The sequence below is a fragment of the Nannobrachium achirus genome (genome assembly GCF_963921795.1).
Source record: "Nannobrachium achirus genome assembly, chromosome: 1".
NCBI lineage: Eukaryota > Metazoa > Chordata > Actinopteri > Myctophiformes > Myctophidae > Nannobrachium > Nannobrachium achirus.
In genome coordinates this window covers 81,538,433-81,556,928 of record NC_137810.1, presented here as the reverse complement: position 1 = coordinate 81,556,928, position 18,496 = coordinate 81,538,433, and the positions used below count along the sequence as shown (strand labels likewise).

Genomic DNA, 18,496 nt, shown 5'->3' with positions numbered 1-18,496 from the left:
CGGTTAAGAAAAATTCTCCCTTTGGTCATCCCTAGTATATTGTATGGTGTTATAGTGTGTATTGTATAATAGGAGGATTGACATACTGTGTGTGTGGAGGTCCAGGTTCACTGAAGTGAGGAGGATTTCCCATAGACCAGTCACTCTTCATAGACACACAGCTGGGTGTTGGAGACTCTGCTCTGTGGTCAACACTTCTGGAATCACAACAATATTCATACAATGATCATTGTGAAGTCAATGTGTTCATGATCATTTGTTGGCCCACTCAATTCTTTCACTCACAGTAAATTGTACAACAAGAAAGTACATTTGAAAATAGCCGATCTACAAGCTCACAACATCTCACATCTCAAGGCGTTGTGAGCTTGTAGATCTTGATCTATGTTCACTATTTATCTATGGAACGGAGTGAAACTAAATTGAATGCCTCAACTACTACATTCCAAGTCAGGGTGTGGGGGTCCCTGTTTGAAATATGATTATTTTGGGGGTCAAGGCCTATAAAGGTTGAGAAGCACTGCTATGAATAAAGCTTGAAAGGGGAGGATACTGTTATTAGACTCTGTGTTGTGTTATGATGTAGTGTATATTGTATAGTGTTAATAGGAGGATTGACATACTGTGTGTGTGGAGGTCCAGGTTCACTGAAGTGAGGAGGATTTCCCATAGACCAGTCACTCTTCATAGACACACAGCTGGGTGTTGGAGACTCTGCTCTGTGGTCAACACTTCTGGAATCACAACAATATTCATACAATGATCATGTGAATGAACACATAGATCCCTCTCCTCACAATTCCCCTGTCCCCATCTCTTGACCATAATTATGTCCTCCACTTCCAACAATGTGACTGAGTCAAGAAACGTAAAAGACATGTTAGCATGCTTTGGAGGCAATGGGCTTTGCTTTGGACTTTCTTAAAAAGCCATAATTAAAGTTGTCATATAATTGTAGTGGAGTAGAAGTAAAAGTACTGCTAATTGGATGTACCCATAAAGTATAAATTAGGGCTGGGACTCGATTAGAAAAATAATCGAATTAATCAGAGGCTTTGTAATTAATTAATCGAAATTAATCGCATGTTTAATCGCATATAAATATTTGACCTGAGAAGCTTTTTTTTTCAAGTAAAACACATTTTGTTGTACGAGTGAATCAACAAGTGAGTTTTTTTAATCTAAATTTCGCATCCACTGGGCAAAGCAAAGCGCTCTGATCGGCTACTTCTCCCTTTGCGTTTGTTGTCTCTTCTTGGTTGGTGCATCGCTATGATCGGTTTGCCCGAAACTGAAGGTTCTGTGGTGCAAAAACTAAAATAAGTATTTTTTTTAATCGCGTTAATGTTCTGTCATTAATTAATCGCAATTAATCAGTTAAAGTCCCAGCCCTAGTATAAATACCTCAAAAGTGTACTTAGTTACTTTACACCACTGCCATTGTGTGTATATGGTACAGGAGGATTGTCTTACTTTAAGCGTGGAGGTCCAGGTTCATCTTTAGACCCACAGCTGGCTGTTGGAGACTCTGCTCTGTGGATGAGATGTTTGTCTCTTCCCTCCTCCTCCTCTCTCTCCACACACTCACTCATCTTTGGTCTTTATTTAACCTGTCAAGATTAGCAGAAAATAGGAAATGATTAATGAATGAATGTACAAAACACACACACACACACACACACACACACACACACACACACACACACACACACACACACACACACACACACACACACACACACACACACACACACACACACAGTCACACTCACACAGTCACACTCACACAGACAACACATTTCTAGAACGTGTCAGTAATATGTTCAATCTCATTCTGTATTATCAATATGCCACAGACATAGGATAGGATGATACGTTGAAATATTAACTGTGAGCTGCTATGAGGCAACAATATCACCATCATAATGCTGAGACTACAGTAGATGAACAACAATATCACCATCATAATGATGAAACTACAGTAGATGAACAACAATATCACCATCATAATGATGAGACTACAGTAGATGAACAACAATATCACCATCATAATGATGAGACTACAGTAGATGAACAATATCACCATCATAATGCTGAGACTACAGTAGATGAACAACAATATCACCATCATAATGCTGAGACTACAGTAGATGAACAACAATATCACCATCATAATGATGAGACTACAGTAGATGCAGATGCATGCAGTAGCTCTTGTCAACCAACAGGTGTCCTACTGCACCACAGCATTGAAATATCACAATAGAAGAACAGGGAGACCTTTGAATATCATGTTAAATGTGGTGTAAAGTAATTAAGTAGCCTACATCTAAGTACATTTACTTAGGTACTGTATTTAAGTACATTTACTTAAGTACTGTACTTAAGTGAAATTGTACTTGAGTATTTCCAATTTCCATTACTTTTACTTCTACTCCACTACATCTCAGATCCAAATATTCTACTTTTACTCCACTACATTTATTTGAAAACATGAATTACTAGATACTTAGCAGATATCAATTATAATATTATAAAACATACATAAACCACTTTAGCCTCATTTTATAGCACGGCTATTTGAAAATAGTCAATCTACAAGCTCACAACGCGTCACATCACAACGTGTTGTGCGTTTTACTTTTGGTACTTTAAGTACATTTTGATGCCAATACTTTTGTACTTTTACTCAAGTACATTTTGAATTCTGGACTTTCACTTGTAACAGAGTATTTCTATATTGCAGTATTGATACATTTACTTCAGTAAAACATGTGAGTAGGCTACTTTCTCCACCACTGCATGTTAATAATACTATTGATTAACATACTTTACCCTAGCCTGGTTAATAAACCAGACCCACCCAGTGAGGCTGGCACCACCAGACTAACCTGGTTAAAATAATGTATCATCATAGCCTGGTTAATAAACCAGACCCACCCAGTGAGGCTGGCACCACCAGACTAACCTGGTTAAAATAATGTATCATCATAGCCTGGTTAATAAACCAGACCCACCCAGTGAGGCTGGCACCACCAGACTAACTTTACCCTGGTTAAAATAATGTATCATCATAGCCTGGTTAATAAACCAGACCCACCCAGTGAGGCTGGCACCACCAGACTAACTTTACCCTGGTTAAAATAATGTATCATCATAGCCTGGTTAATAAACCAGACCCACCCAGTGAGGCTGGCACCACCAGACTAACTTTACCCTGGTTAAAATAATGTATCATCATAGCCTGGTTAATAAACCAGACCCACCCAGTGAGGCTGGCACCACCAGACTAACTTTACCCTGGTTAAAATAGCCTAGTAACATAGCCTGGTTAATAAACCAGACCCACCCATTGAGGCTGGCACCACCAGACTAACTTTACCCTGGTTAAAATAATGTATCATCATAGCCTGGTTAATAAACCAGACCCACCCAGTGAGGCTGGCACCACCAGGCTAACTTTACCCTGGTTAAAATAATGTTTTATTCACTAAAAAAGTCATGGACTGCTGGCAGCTTTGAGATGTCAGCTAGTTCAGTTCCTTTGTATTAAAATATTTAAATAGATATTTTTCTTGATTGGATTGTTTTTATTTTTTTATTTTGAGCCTTTACATTGGCCTACCTGCTGTTAATTCTAAAATTGCTTACTACATTCACTAACACTCAGCGGCAGACAGAGCACGAGATTCTCTCCCTTAGGGTATTGATAACTGAACAGACAAGATCATTGGCAGTTTCCAACTCCAAATCTGAGGACTGTAGGTGTTCGGATAGGGGGGGGGGGGGGGGGGGGGGGGGCTTAGGGGGTGCTAAGGCCTAACCTATTAATAGTTAGGCGTAAATCAGAAATTAACCTACAAAAACAAATATGTTGCTACATACTGTACATGTACTGTAATCCCCTCCCATACACTAAAATGTGTACCCGGCCTGAATGGGTTAAAACAACTTGAGTTCCACACAGACAGCTTCCCCTCAACCACGTGGTTTATATTCAGTGTTTCACAGGCAGCTTCCTCTCAACCACGTGGTTTATATTCAGTGTTTCACACAGACAGCTTCCTCTCAACCACGTGGTTTATATTCAAGAGAAGCAGGGAGCAAGCAGCAGCCTGCTCTCTGCATGTTGCACATCTGGTCTGCAACGGAAACACTGTGTGTGTGTGTGTGTGTGTGTGTGTGTGTGTGTGTGTGTGTGTGTGTGTGTGTGTGTGTGTGCGTGCGTGCGTGCGTGCGTGCGTGCGTGCGTGCGTGCGTGCGTGCGTGCGTGCGTGTGTGTGTACAGGATAACAGGATACAGAAGGCGGGCTCTAGACCGCATGACACTGTTAACAACCTCCACCGGCTGGCTGTCAGTCAGTCAGTCAGTCAGTCAGTCAGTCAGTCAGCACCCTGGCCAAAAGAGGCAATGTAAATGGCATGAATCTGCAGACACCAGAAGTGCCGCGGTTAACGGAAGTTACGTCATGCGCTGCAATCTTCCGGTGAAATTCTCCCGGTGGAAGTAGCACCGTTTCATGCCGTTTCAGCCTATGGTCGTAACCAGGCTTTTCTCTTCGCAGATGAGCAAGCCTGACTACGAAGGGTCAGTCTGTCAGTCACACGTCACACGTCACACTTTTGCCCTTCTCATATCTCCGCCACTGTTGCCCCAATCCATGCCAAAATTTGGCAATCAGTACACACTTGGTCTACACTCATCGACTCATGTCTTCAACAAGGATCTGTCCCATTTAGCGCCACCATCAGGACGATTTTTTCAAACACATTTGTGGACACTGCTCCTACAGATTTTGCCCTAAAATCACGCAAATCGGTACACAGTATGTCTACACTCATCTCATCATGGATCTGTCCCATATAGCGCCACCATCAGGACGATTTTTTCAAACACATTTTTGGACACTGCTCCTACACATGTTGCCCTAAAATCACGCTGCGACCTGACGGTCGCTTATCTCCCGATTAGGGAGTCTTACTGGTACATAATGATACCAAATACACACGTTACTTATAGGGTTAAATAATCAACATAATGATGTCATAATGTTCTGCTCTGTCTAAATAAGCATTTTGCTGGTGACATCAATCATAAGATTCATAACCAGATTAACCACAGAGAACAAGTACAGACAGGCAGACTAGACAACAGGGAGTGGTAGCTTTAGTAGAAACCAGAAGCATAAAGTAGCCTATAAACTGTTCCTGTGAGAACCAAGTGGTTCTAGTAGTGAATATTAAAACAGCAACACCTACTTTACGTTAGCTTTTGGTCCTTATTGTGTATTGTTTTGTCTTCCTCACATGTTGTCCTCACTGTCAAGTTCACAGTTGTTGTCGTGTCTCAAAATGGCTCCCTGAGATACGCTGTGCACTTTCATTTCCTTATAATGGGACTTTGACCCGCCTCTACAGCTCTAGGGCTACAGTCAGTTAGATCAGTGGTTCTCAACCTGCGGGTCGGGACCCCCAAATTATTTGGGGGGGTCCCCAGACGTTTAGCTAAATGTTAACATTGTTTTCTCTCTCAACAGTTAACAGACCAACATACATTATAACTTATAATGTATGTTGGTCTTATAATTTATAAGTGTATCTCACATTTATAAAGTGACAATTTAAAGACTTTAAAGACCTTTTTAGTACCTCTGGTCAAACATTGGTCAAATTGTCAAATATTAGAGGCAGACATTGTGAAAATAGCAGATCTACATGCTCACAGAGCATGTAGATCTGCTATTTTCACAATATGGAACAGATCGAGTCAAACTAAATGTAATGCCAACTGCCAACTCCTACAATTCCAAGTGCTTGTGCAGGGGGGTCCCCAGTTCAAATATGATTATTTGGGGGGTTGCGGCCTGAAAAGGTTGAGAACCACTGAATTAGATGATATCATGTCATCTATTCTACACAGAGGAACCAACACATAGTAGTCAGGGAGCGAGTTGGGCAAGTCCCACCATGTCTCATTTCCACCCCCAAGTTATTATGTTATGAGTAGCCTATGCTATGACTGTAGTCAGTGTAACCTAGGGCATTAACGACTTCTGAATTTTGCAATTCGACTCGACTCAGTAAAAACTTGAGTTGAAGTCGACTTTATCATTTGATGACATCATCACATCACACACGACCCCCCAATTATTTTGGGGGGTCCCCAAATGATTAACAGGATGTGAAACATTGTTTTCTCACTCAACTGTAAACAAACCAACATAAGGTTTAAGTGTATAGAGGGTATCTTCACATTTCTAAAGTGCCAATTTAAGGACTTTTTAATACCTCTAAAATGACAAATTAAACATTGTCCAAATTGTCAAATATTAGAGGCAGAAATTGTGAAAATAGCCGATCTACATGCTCACAATGCGAGGCGTTGTGAGCTTGTAGATCTGCTATTTTCAAAATAGAAAGTATTTTCGACTTGTGTAATGAAGTCGACTGAGTCGACTTGTCGACTTTTTCGTTAATGCCCTGGTGCCTATGCTATGACTGTAGACAGTGTTTAAACACACAATAGAAGATCATTGGGCTGACTGACGTGAGGACAGGGTTCACCCTGCATGAAAACATGCTGAAATACAACGCCATGCATTTGTTGTCTTTTGTACTGTAGGAACACTAATAGCCCAGAGGTTCTCAACCTTTTCAGGCCACAACCCCCAAAATAATCACATTTTAACTGGGGACCCCCCACCCTGAACCATTACATTTTGTATAACACGGTTCTATTGGGACAATAGCAGATCTACATGCATAGGCTGACTTTGCCATTTGCCCTAGGGGGGGCAGTCTTGAGCAACATGTCAATTGTCAACCTGGAAGCACACCACAGCTCTCAGCCCAATGATGACTGCACGTCGTAATCATAGTATTCATATGATATTGATCTTAATCATAGTATTCATATGATATTGATCTTAATCATAGATTCATATGATATTGGTGAACACAACACAAGGCATAGAAAATAAAGATCTCACAACAACATATGGCTGCTCATCCAGACCATGATGTTTACTGTAACAAATAAAACAAATACAATTTACTGTGCCAGACTCTGCCACCATTATTCCATATACAATAATACAGCGTTATATGAGATACTTAAAGTGTGGTTCCTGTGGAAATAAGCCTCGGTTTTCTAGGATCTCCTTTTAGTTGACCTTGTACCAGTGATTTGTACTGTCATGAAACTGTACTTTTTTCTATTGCAAACTTCTAATAAATTCTTCAATCAATCAATCAAAGCGATCCAACACAGTTATAAACCACTATCTGGCAGGCACACAGCCTACATACACATACAGTATTATTAACATGAGCACACAACTGTCTGAAGCACAGCCTATATCAGTACTCACTGAGTGAACCAAATTATGCGCAGCCGTGCACGCACACACATGCCCACACATAGACAGACACACACACACACACACACACACACACACACACACACACACACACACACACACACACACACACACACAGTACAGTAAACAGTATACAGCAGGCTGTAAGTCATATTGAATCATTGTCTCACCTAGTGTAGAAGTAAACGCCTGTTCTTGCGTCCTACATATACATCCACAATCTTCTCAGGCGACAACTTTGCTGTTAAGTCATCCTCAATGTTCAGAATGGCAAGTGTTGTTGAGCGCAGCCAACATGGAATCCTCCTCATGGCAGAGAAACTCCTCTCTGTGGTAGCAGATCCAATTGGCAGAGTCAGTGCCAACTGTAGCATCTTGAACAGATTGGGACAGCTGTCCTTTTTAACTGTCTTTTTAAGATGGTCAAGGTCAAGTGAAACTGTTGTGCTTGACGAGGCAGCCGAGGCTTTCACCAGATCCATCTCTGCTCCAAGCAGGACAGGATGGATTTTCAGTGGCTGTGCATATCTTTCTAGGAGAGGTTCCACTCCGTTCTTGTCACATTTAAACACTGCTGCACATGCCTGTGCAAGTTCTATTGACTCCCCCGTGAACCGCCTGTCAAGTTCGGCGATCAGAGAATCCAATACGGGCAGATAAAGGTGTTGGTGTTCACACTCTGACTCACTTCTGTGACTGTCTCACTTTCATCATCCATTTGGCGTTGGTCCAAAGTAGACGTTATCAGGAAACCCGACAGGGAGGAGGGGGGTGGAGTCACTGGAGTGGTCTGCAGTTGGGCCAGGGGCAGGGGCTGCTGCTGCTTCAGCATCCTCCTCAGTTACAGTCACCGCCGCCACGTCTTTCACCTTGTCCTCGCTGAACTTTTTCTCTGATTCCCACACCGTGCTCCACGTGTCAGTGTTTGCCTGCCTCAGAGATTTGAAGTGAGCTTTTAGATTTTCTGCAGCCTGGCAGAGCGTGGAGTTGCTGGACTGCAGGGCCTTGTGTGTAACGTGGATCACACGCAGTATATCCTCAAATAAAACCAGACATGCAATGAATGACATTCTTGTCATGTGTTCATTTAGGCCAGTGGCATCAACAGCCCATCTCCCTCCCTCATCACTAATGTCTTTTAGGCACCCAGTGATAGCAGAGTAGTGGGTTTTAACTGCATGCACGGCCCTCCACTTACATGCCCATCTCGTCTCACTGGGCTGTACCATTTCCTTTTTTTCGTGTGCAGTGATTTCTGGATTTCAATAAATTTATGGTGATTTGACGGTTGTGCAAATACAGAGAACAGTTTATCAATAAGGTTCAGGAATGTTTTCACGCTGCGATTGACAGTGCAACACTCTACAAGCACCAGATTTAGTTTGTGTGCCAAGCAGTGAATATAAGCTGCGTAGGGATAGGTCTCTTTGATGCGCTGCTGTACTCCTGACAGGTGCCCCAACATTACAGAGGCACCATCGTAACTCTGTGCAACAATTGGGATGTTTTTGAGACCACCCATCTCCAGTCCTGTGTTTATAGCGTCCACGATCCCAGCCGCATCACGAGATGCTGAACAGTCAAGGAAACACAGAAAACGCTCCTTGATTTCAAGCTGCTCTGTATATCTTAAACACATCGACACCTGTTCCGTTTTGGAGGACCTGGCCTCGTCTGCCATAATAGAAAAAATAAAACAGTATCCTGCACAGTTTTTGCAATGTCTGCATAAACCAAATTAGCACATATTTCAATTATTTCATTCTGGAATTTTGGACTTGTAGAATTAAAATAATTTGACTGCATGCTTTCAAAATCAGAATCATATTTAGAATACCAGCTGCAAAACTCACGAAAATTGCCCTGTGAGTCTGACTCTTTCCCCTCCCTGTGTCCACGGAAAGGCAATCCAAGTTTAGACAACAGACAACAGACATCAACCACTTTGCACAAATAAGATCTGTTCTTCTCAACAGTAGCTTTATGACTATCTGATAGTTTAGCTGCAATAGAGCCTGTAGATGTGCTCTTTTTAAAGTTGTCCCATTTAATGATGCAGTTCTTATGGCCTTCAGATATTGCGTGTTTGTCCAGTTTAGAGCCCAGCTTACTCCAGTCACTCACTCCATCCTTACGAAATGAATCCTTGACGCTGCTGTCATTCTGGAACTGCCGGCAGGGAAAACAAAAGACGGCGTCCTTTGCAATAGAATATTCTATCCATGGGTGCTTATTGTAATAAATGGTGGAAAAAGATCTTTTGCTTTTTCCAATCATTTTTTGGGGGAATTCAGATAGAACAGGTTGCTTGTCCACCGAAGGCCCCGCGGCCTCATCCACTCTAACTGATGGCCCCGGGCTGGGTGGTGGTTCTGGGGCCTCATCCACTCTAACTGATGGCCCCAGGCTGGGTGGTGGTTCTGGGGCCTCATCCACTCTAACTGATGGCCCCGGGCTGGGTGGTGGTTCTGGGGCCTCATCCACTCTAACTGATGGCCCCGGGCTGGGTGGTGGTTCTGGGGCCTCATCCACTCTAACTGATGGCCCCAGGCTGGGTGGTGGTTCTGGGGCCTCATCCACTCTAACTGATGGCCCCTGGCTGGGTGGTGGTTCTGGGGCCTCATCCACTCTAACTGATGGCCCCGGGCTGGGTGGTGGTTCTGGGGCTGCTGCTAGCGGCCGGGCCTGCGGGCCTGGCAACTCTGCTGGGGCCGCTGGTATCTTGGCAGAATCTGCTGCTATGGTCGGGACCGGCTTCTGTTGGCTGCCGTCGTCAGGCGGCTGCGGCTCCTGTGTTGGCGTTTTACGCTTCAGAAATGGACGGATATCCATGTTTGCTGCTGAATTTGTTTGAGCTATCAGTCACGCTACAGGTACACACCACAGATATAAAAAGCTAGATACCTCGTCCACCCACTGCAGTTGATTGGAGCGACCCGTCTCGCCTTGGTGGGCTCAAAAGAGGAAGTGTCGAGGGCAGGCTGCCACTCAAAAACACTACTGGCCAATCACAACGCGTCTTTTCCGGGACTTTTCCATTCAAACCTGACCGACCCACCGACCTTACGCACACAGAAGAATTCCAAGCCTGTCAATCAAAAATGCCCACCAAGGCGAGACGGGTACCAGAGAGCCGGAAGAGGCGTCAACCTTTTTATGTCTGTGGGTTCAGGTAGGAAGAGGGAAGACTCACTTACTTCCGTCTTCCATTCCATCGCACGTGAATGCCAAAAGAAAATCATGTCACATGACATGACTAGGCCTACTCTTAAATTAAATTATTACAAAACAACTAAACATAATAGAATTCATATGTATTTCCCACAATTGTTTTATTTTTATTGATAGTTAAAAAGTGCGCGCAAAAAATATATTATATTGAACATGTTTTGTCTAAAGTGCACAAGTCTGCCCGCCTGTCCCCCTGGCCATTTTGAGTGCTCTCCTTTTTTTCATTGGTTGAACAAATGTATTTAATTTAAGGTATTTGTTTTGTAGAAAGCAATATATTTTTTTCTAAATTAAGAGATGCTTATAAAATTTGGTATTTTTCCTGCTTTGATGTGATGCTATACACTATACAGACTAATTTAGCTGTGGACCTCCTTGAACCCCCTCAAGGACCTGGGGGTCCTCGGAACCCCACTTTGAGAACCACTGGCCTTTAAATAAAGACAAAAAGTAGTAGGATGAAAGATTAGACCTGCACACTGCCTCTTGCTAGTTCAAGACAATCATGTATTAGAGCAACATTACAATTTACTGCAATCCCTAACTTTTTGTCTCCACCAGCCGAAAGGCATGGGGAGAGACTCCGTTTTCGACCCTGTCCGTCCGTCCGTCCGTCCGTCCGTCCGTCCGTCCGTCCGTCCGTCCGTCCGTCCGTCCGTCCGTCCGTCCGTCCGTCCGTGTGTGAGTGCCTGTGTGTCTGTGCGTCCGTCCAATCAGGGACGTGCTGGGCTCCTAAAGCAGCCCGGGAAGTTAAGTCAGAGAGGCCCTGGTGGCGCGCGGCCGAAATGAAGGCGCACGGCCGAAGGCTGCGCGCCGGCGAGCTGATGGCGCGTGGCCTTCGACCGCATGCCGGGAGCGCTCCAGTGTGCACATTTTGGGTCCTAAAGTCACCTAAAATCCCTGTCAATGGATGTCATGTTAACACCTGGCTTTGCAATTAGTATACAAGTAGGCTAAGCATATTACCATTGCACTGAATCAAAACAAGACCTAGCCTAGGTGACATTTACACTCTATTGCCAACTACTGTTAACTTGTGAACTAATGTGAACTACTTTTTACTAAAAAAGAAGACAGTGCTGCAACACAAAAGGGATTAGTAGCTCAGGAAACAAAGTGCAGGAATTCTAGCTTGATCAAACTGAGTGATGCAGACAACCATACAAAAATCACTAAGGCACACTCCATCTACAGGTGAAAAAGTATTATTGTATTGGTTTTATCAAGGCAAAGGTGGTAAAATCACATACATAATACTTGCATTGCACAGTGCACACTCGGATACAGATACTGTATTTTTAATACAGTAAAATCAACAACAGTCTTATCATGAAAATATAAGCAAATAAAAAGTGCAACTTAAAGTACAAGCAACTAAATGTTGTTGGAAAAGGGACTTGGAAATGCTACATTCTAACACAATAATGTATTAGAGAAAAAAAGAAAGAAATATATAATACAAATATCCAAAGAAAATGTTACAATAATGATACAATTCTGGAGGTAATGTAACGAGTTGCGTTTTAGGTCTCGTCTCCTCTAGGTCTCGACCCCAAATATTTTAGTAGCAGCTTCAAAAAAGGTGCAGGTAATGTGCACAAAATACAGGTCTCGTCTCCTCTAGGTCTTGACCCCAAGTTTTTTAGTAGCAGCTTCAAGAAAGGTGCAGGTAATGTGCACAAAATACAATCAATAATCAATAGCAGCAGTACTCAAATGAATAGGAAATAAAAAGAAGCATCAAAGTAAATTTTTAGAGAAAAACTAAAAATAACAAAGAAAACCTTCACATAACCAGCAGGTGGGGCAACTTAACCACACTGGGGTCCCCCACAAATCTCCTTTTATTGGAGAATAAACTAACTATTCCAAATCACAGCATCAGCAGGCATCTTAAAGTACAAGCAGCTAAATGTTGTTGGAAAAGGGACATGGAAATGCTACATTCTAACACAATAATGTATTAGAGAAAAAAGAAAGAAATATATAATACAAATATCCATTGAAAATCTTACAATAATGATAAAATACTGGAGGTAATGTAACAAGTTGCGTTTTAGGTCTCGTCTCCTCTAGGTCTCGACCCAAAATCTTTTAGTAGCAGCTTCAAAAAAAGTGCAGGTAATGTGCACAAAATACAATCACTAATCAATAGCAGCAGGACTCAAATGAATATGAAATTAAAATAAGCATCAACATTCTTTAGAGAAAAACACGAAAACCTTCACATCACCAGCAGGTGGGGCAACTTAACCACACTGGGGTCCCCCACGAATCTCCTTTTATTGGAGAATAAACTAACTATTCCAAATCACAGCATCAGCAGGCGTCGCAGCACATCACTTGTCATTGCCACTTTGTCTATGACTACATCATTTTCTAATTTCACCAAGATATCTTTCTCTGTGCACATTAGCATGAATGCCTCAAGATGCTCCTCTGTCAGTTTGGTCCTCAGTCTGTTCTTAACAAACTTGAGTGTGGAGAAGGTCCTCTCACAAGCAACTTGGCTAATAGAGAGTGTCAGCAGAAACTTGTAAGCCAATCCAAGGACATGATAGGAATCAGTCCATAAGTTATACTTGAGGAGGCTATGGTAAACACAAATTGCACAATCTTTACAGGACTTGCAGCTCATATCAGTTAGCTCATCAATCTCTTCTCCAACCTCTATCTCTTCAGCAGTCCTAACAGTGTATGACACTAAATGCGGAAACTTAAGTGTCTTCCACTGGTTAGCCAGACTACAGAGCCCTGACTTGAGCCTTGCAGGTGTGGCTCTGTCATCAAACCTAAGGAGGCACTTACTGAGTTCTTTGAATGATTCAGATGGAAGTCCCCCAGCTTCCACCACAGTATCAAAATTCTTTGGGTCAAGACATGCAAAATCATCACAAAGAGCGCCATTGCTCTCAGTGACTGTATCCAAAATAACATTGTGTACCTTAACTCTGTACTTGTCCTCTGAACTCAAGAAATGCACTTCCTCGGCTACCTCGCCTGGCAAGGTCTTCCTCTTTCTGATTTTAATTTCAGGTAGAGCAACCTGAACCTCATGTTCTGATCCTTTCTCCTCCAGGGCTTTGTTAGCCCACTCAACAAAGACCTTTGATGCTTTTGAGACACTATCCATGTCCCTGGTGCATTTGTTTAAGCTGTCTAGGGCCCCCATTACCATGCGATGAGCACTAATTAGGTCCATGCCACTAGTCTGGAGGTATTTGGAGAGTGGTGAGGTGATCTCAAAGATCCTCAAGAATAGCTGTGCTGTCAATACTGTCTCATACTTTAGCAGAGACTCAATGTATCCATTGGCTCTTGCCCTTTGCAGACCTGTCACTGTGGAATTTTCGATTAACCTTTCCAGTGTAATGATCAATTCGACAAACAAGGCATCATCTGGGTCACCAAAGATCTTGGTAATAGCCTGATCTTTGGCCCACCACCTAGTTTGCCCAATTGGAGACAGACGCCTGTGTCTCTTGTCATCACTCACTTTCTCCCACATATTCATGCGCTTGTATGAGTCCCTGAAATACAGCAACATAATTTGCCAGGGTGAAAAGGGTTGCACTTTCTAGCACTACACTTGTGGTGTCTCCCAGGACAAGATTAAGTATATGTGCATAGCACCAGACATGTATTTGGTTAGGAGACTCTGCTGACAGTAAAGCACTGAAACCTTTGTACTGGCCTTGCATGTTGGCAGCCCCATCTGTGGAATTTCCTACACAGTTCTTAATATCTATGTCTACCTTTTCCAGGGATGCTTTTAGTAGTTCCACAAAATACTCCCCAGTTGATGACTCACAGTCCACCATTCCAATGAGCCTCTCATGGACCACATCAGTGACATATCTTAGTATCACAGCACACTGGTCTGTGGAGGTAATATCTTGTGTAGTGTCAATCTGCACAGAATACATTCCTGCCTGCCCTACTTCTTTAGAAATGAATTCTTTTATCAATCTGCTGAGTATGTCAATTATTTTGTTGACAGTTCTATTGGAGAGCAGTGTAACCAATGAACCTCTGCCTTTAGCACCACTCTCATGATGCTCCTTGCTTTTTTTTATGCATTCAGTTACATGCTCTTGTAGAGTTACGTCAAATTTGCTCAGCAGCATTATCAACTCTAGGAAGTTTCCATGATCAATGGCCTTGTTCTCTAAAGTATAAGCAGCTTCCGATCTGTTGGCTCTATAACTAAGACCAGACTTGCCAATCATTTTCACCACTTGAATGATTCGGTCCATTACTTGGCGTTTTGTTCTGACCTGGTCGCGGTGAAGAGACATCTGCTTTCCACAAAGCAGGCTTTCTATGTCTGCCTCACTGGCCTTCATAAAATATGCATCTACACTATCTCTGTGGAATTGGACTTTTTCATGCTCTTCAATCCTCTGATGAACATGGCTCCAAGCTGTCATCCCCCCCTGTATGAATGGGTTATGGCTGTTTGCAGGCTTTGCAAAAGCCAAACATACTGTACAGTAAAGAGAGTTGTTTTTCTCACAGTATGTAAGCCACTGTCTTTGAAACCCGTCTTTGGTGTGATATATGCTCCTACCCTTTCTGGGGGGTTGATGGGGGTGGTGAGAAAAAAAAAGGATTTAAATCTTTATGGGCTGGGCGTGCATAAAAATCAAAGTCTGCATCTCCTGATTGTGGCTCTGCCTCCACAATGCTGGACCCTGCCTCGGTCTGTGACTGGACTGTTAAATCTGTATGAGGAAACACATCAGTAGGCCTAATCAATAAGACTGCTAATAACTCATATTATCATTGGAAAGGAACATAGATGTCTAATCCAGCAGGCCATTAAATGCAATAGTGCATAATGCTCCTTCCTAATTCCTGTGTGATTGAACTTGGAACATACGCATCTGATTCTATAAAAATATATTTAATTCTGTTTTATACAGTTGCCTAGTACCCAACCAGACACACACAATGCATCTGTACCTGTCAGCTGTTTATTGCTGGTTTCAGCTCTGTCCTCCTCCTCATCCAAGACCAACACCAACTCCTCCATCTCCACCACCTCCTCCATCATCTCCTCCTCCTCCTCCATCTCCACCACCTCCTCCTCCTCCTCCTCCTCCACCACCACCACCACCTCCTCACTGTCACCACCATGACTGGGTTTATCCAGTACCTCACTATCAACAGCTGCTGCTGTTGATGCAATATAATCATAATAATGATTATGAACAAGTTTGCAGAGAGTACTAATACACAAAGCCAGGATCTCTCTCTCTCTCTCTCTCTCTCTCTCTCTCTCTCTCTCTCACACACACACACACACACACACACACACACACACACACACACACACACACACACACACACACACACACACACACACACACACACTTTTACTTGGGGTGGTTTTCTTAATCCAGCTCATTTATTTACATATCAAATAATGTATGAAGTAACTATGAATACACATAAATATCTGTTTAAATTAAGTGTAATATGACCAAATAACAAAGTCAAGGCATAGCTTGATAGTTCTCTGAAAATGTACATGCAACAACACAAATCCATGATGCATTCAGTCATGCATTAAATAAAAAGACTAAAAGTATTTCCCCCTAAAATAAAGAGTGTTACCGAATAATTTGCTTAATAAATGCATGGATAATGGCCTACTAGCCTACTAGGTCTAATATTTTGAACGTGCTTTTACTTTCCACCATGCCCACCTGCCGTTGTGTCAGCCGTGCTGGGTCCTCCTGCAGCCTCAGCAGTAGTAGCATCCTTAGCCGTTCCACTTTGGAAAAGCTCTGTTAACTTTACACATGTGGCAGCATCTTGCTCTAACATTTTCCTTTTCTTTAGTCTTTTCTTTTCTGCACCACCCATTTCTTTCTCAGCTGTCTTCTTTCTTTTCTCTTTCATTTTTATTTTCCTTACTAATTTTCACCTACTTGTCACTTGACTTGACCATCACTCACTCTGTCGTTCCGAAACAAACTGATGGAGAGAGATGGTGCATGCCACCACGTGAGCCAATCAGATTTCAGCAAAATTTGGGACTATTCCAAAGGTAGCGGGGGTATCACCAGTCCCCCCCCCCCCCCCCCCCGTGTCAACAGTCAACTCGTTAAGTGGACTGACCCATCATCCCAGTTCATTCTCAGGTCAGACAGCCAGGCACCGGGGCAGCCCGTGCATCCTTTGATATTGGCTGCGTGACACCCGACAAGTACGAAGCATACACACACAGGCAGGCAGTGCGCAGCTGAGAGCTGTAGCAGCTAATTAGATCCTGTCTCACTCGGCCGTTCAGTGTGTGTGACAAGCCGGCCGGTTGCTTTTTTTTTCTTTTTTTTTTACTGGCGCGGCCCGGATAGGCCTGGATTGGACCGGCCGTTCGGGAAATGTCCCAGATTTCCCAATTGCCAGCACGTCCCTAGTAGTGGGGGTCCCTGCTTCATCTCTGTCCCAGGGCTGAGGGGTCCTTGGTAGGGATGGGACGATCATCATTATTATCGTTTATCGTGATAAAAAACACACAAAACAATAATGGTATCGTTGAGATTTAAATGTATCATTGTGCAGGGGGATCAATTCACCTTTTATTAGCCGAGCTGCATATACGATACCATTTAAAACCCTCTATAATTGGTCAAACGGACCTGGAAATATCATACTTGATACAGTCTTTTTTCCCCCAATCTTTCTGTAATGGATGTTGGGGGTATTTTGTTTGATTATCGTGATAATATCGTACTTCGCAATGTCACAATAATCGTGACTTGACATTTTCATATGGTCCTATGCCTAGTCCTTGGCCTGAGAAACGTTGCTTCATAGGACTGACTGACATTCCGTCCCTGTCTATAGCTTAAAGGGACATATCCTTTCAAACATGTTTTGGTTCATTTTAACGTGGTGTCTGATTAAAAAAATCAACATGAAATATCTAAATACCGAATTAGCAACTTAAAAACTATCTGGGGTTGCTCAAAAGCCTGAGTTGAAGTTAAAATGACCCCAAACATGTTTGAAATGTAAGTATAAAACCCTCCATCTTCTCAAAATAGTCTATCTCATACATTGAACAGCAGATGGCACTGTATGCTCACGTTGAAGGAGTGTCTGTGCAACTTTGACATATAGTTCCCATTACATTCAAATAACCTTGTGTCACCAGGCTTTCCACCTAGGAGGAAAGTCTGGTATTAGTTTTAAACAGGCCATGTGATCTGGTCTAAGCTTGGCCTAAACCGGCAGCAGGCAGAAGAAGTGTCGTCACTTTGTTTTGTTCCTCCCTGTTTGTTTCCCCAATCCCTATTTAAATGCTCGAGAAGCGTAGTCTTGCCAGTCGCTACAAGTTGGATCAAAAGATGGATATAGGCCTACTGTACAAAAAAGAAAGAAAAAAACGCTGCATCAACAGTTTTATTGGGTAAGTCCAAAAAGTATGCCCTTGAGCGTGGGGAATTATTTTGGGTTAAAACTGTTTCCGGATTGATAGATCCGGCCAAAGTTTAGTCCGCCTGAGGACTACAACATGACGTAATGGTTTCCAAAGTGTAGTCACGTTTTGGTGACTTTCCATAAGTCTGCACCCTGCAGCCTTTGCAGGACAGAGGGAGGAATTGGGCCATTATTTAGGGCAGTGGTTCCCAAATGTTTTAGCCTGTGACCCACAATTCTAAAATTCTAAAACGGTTAGTTCCAATATTTGATTCTGATTGGCTGGTTTCTGATTAGACCAGTGTCTAAATCACACGATAATCCACACCTTGAATCAGTTTATATCAAACCCAGGTGCGTTATTTCTTTCCACAGAGTTGTGAAGCTGAACTAGAGAAGGGAGCGCTTGATTTTCACTCAAATCCTGCCGTGCGGGGCTTCTAAGCACCGCACGC

The 18,496-nt window shown here is 42.8% G+C and overlaps 1 protein-coding gene across 1 annotated transcript in view; it reads right to left on the bottom strand.

The window, feature by feature from the left end:
• The window catches only part of LOC308290097 (protein NLRC3-like), a gene marked incomplete at both ends in the record, with an annotated part of 35,474 nt that extends 19,811 nt beyond the window's left edge, over positions 1 to 15,663 (bottom strand). The window contains 3 exons of the mRNA XM_080731872.1: positions 8,133 to 8,374; positions 10,065 to 10,219; positions 15,576 to 15,663. Coding sequence (XP_080587998.1) covers positions 8,133 to 8,374; positions 10,065 to 10,219; positions 15,576 to 15,663 — 485 coding nt within the window. The remainder of the gene's footprint in view (positions 1 to 8,132; positions 8,375 to 10,064; positions 10,220 to 15,575) is intronic.
• Between the last annotated feature and the right edge of the window lie 2,833 nt (positions 15,664 to 18,496).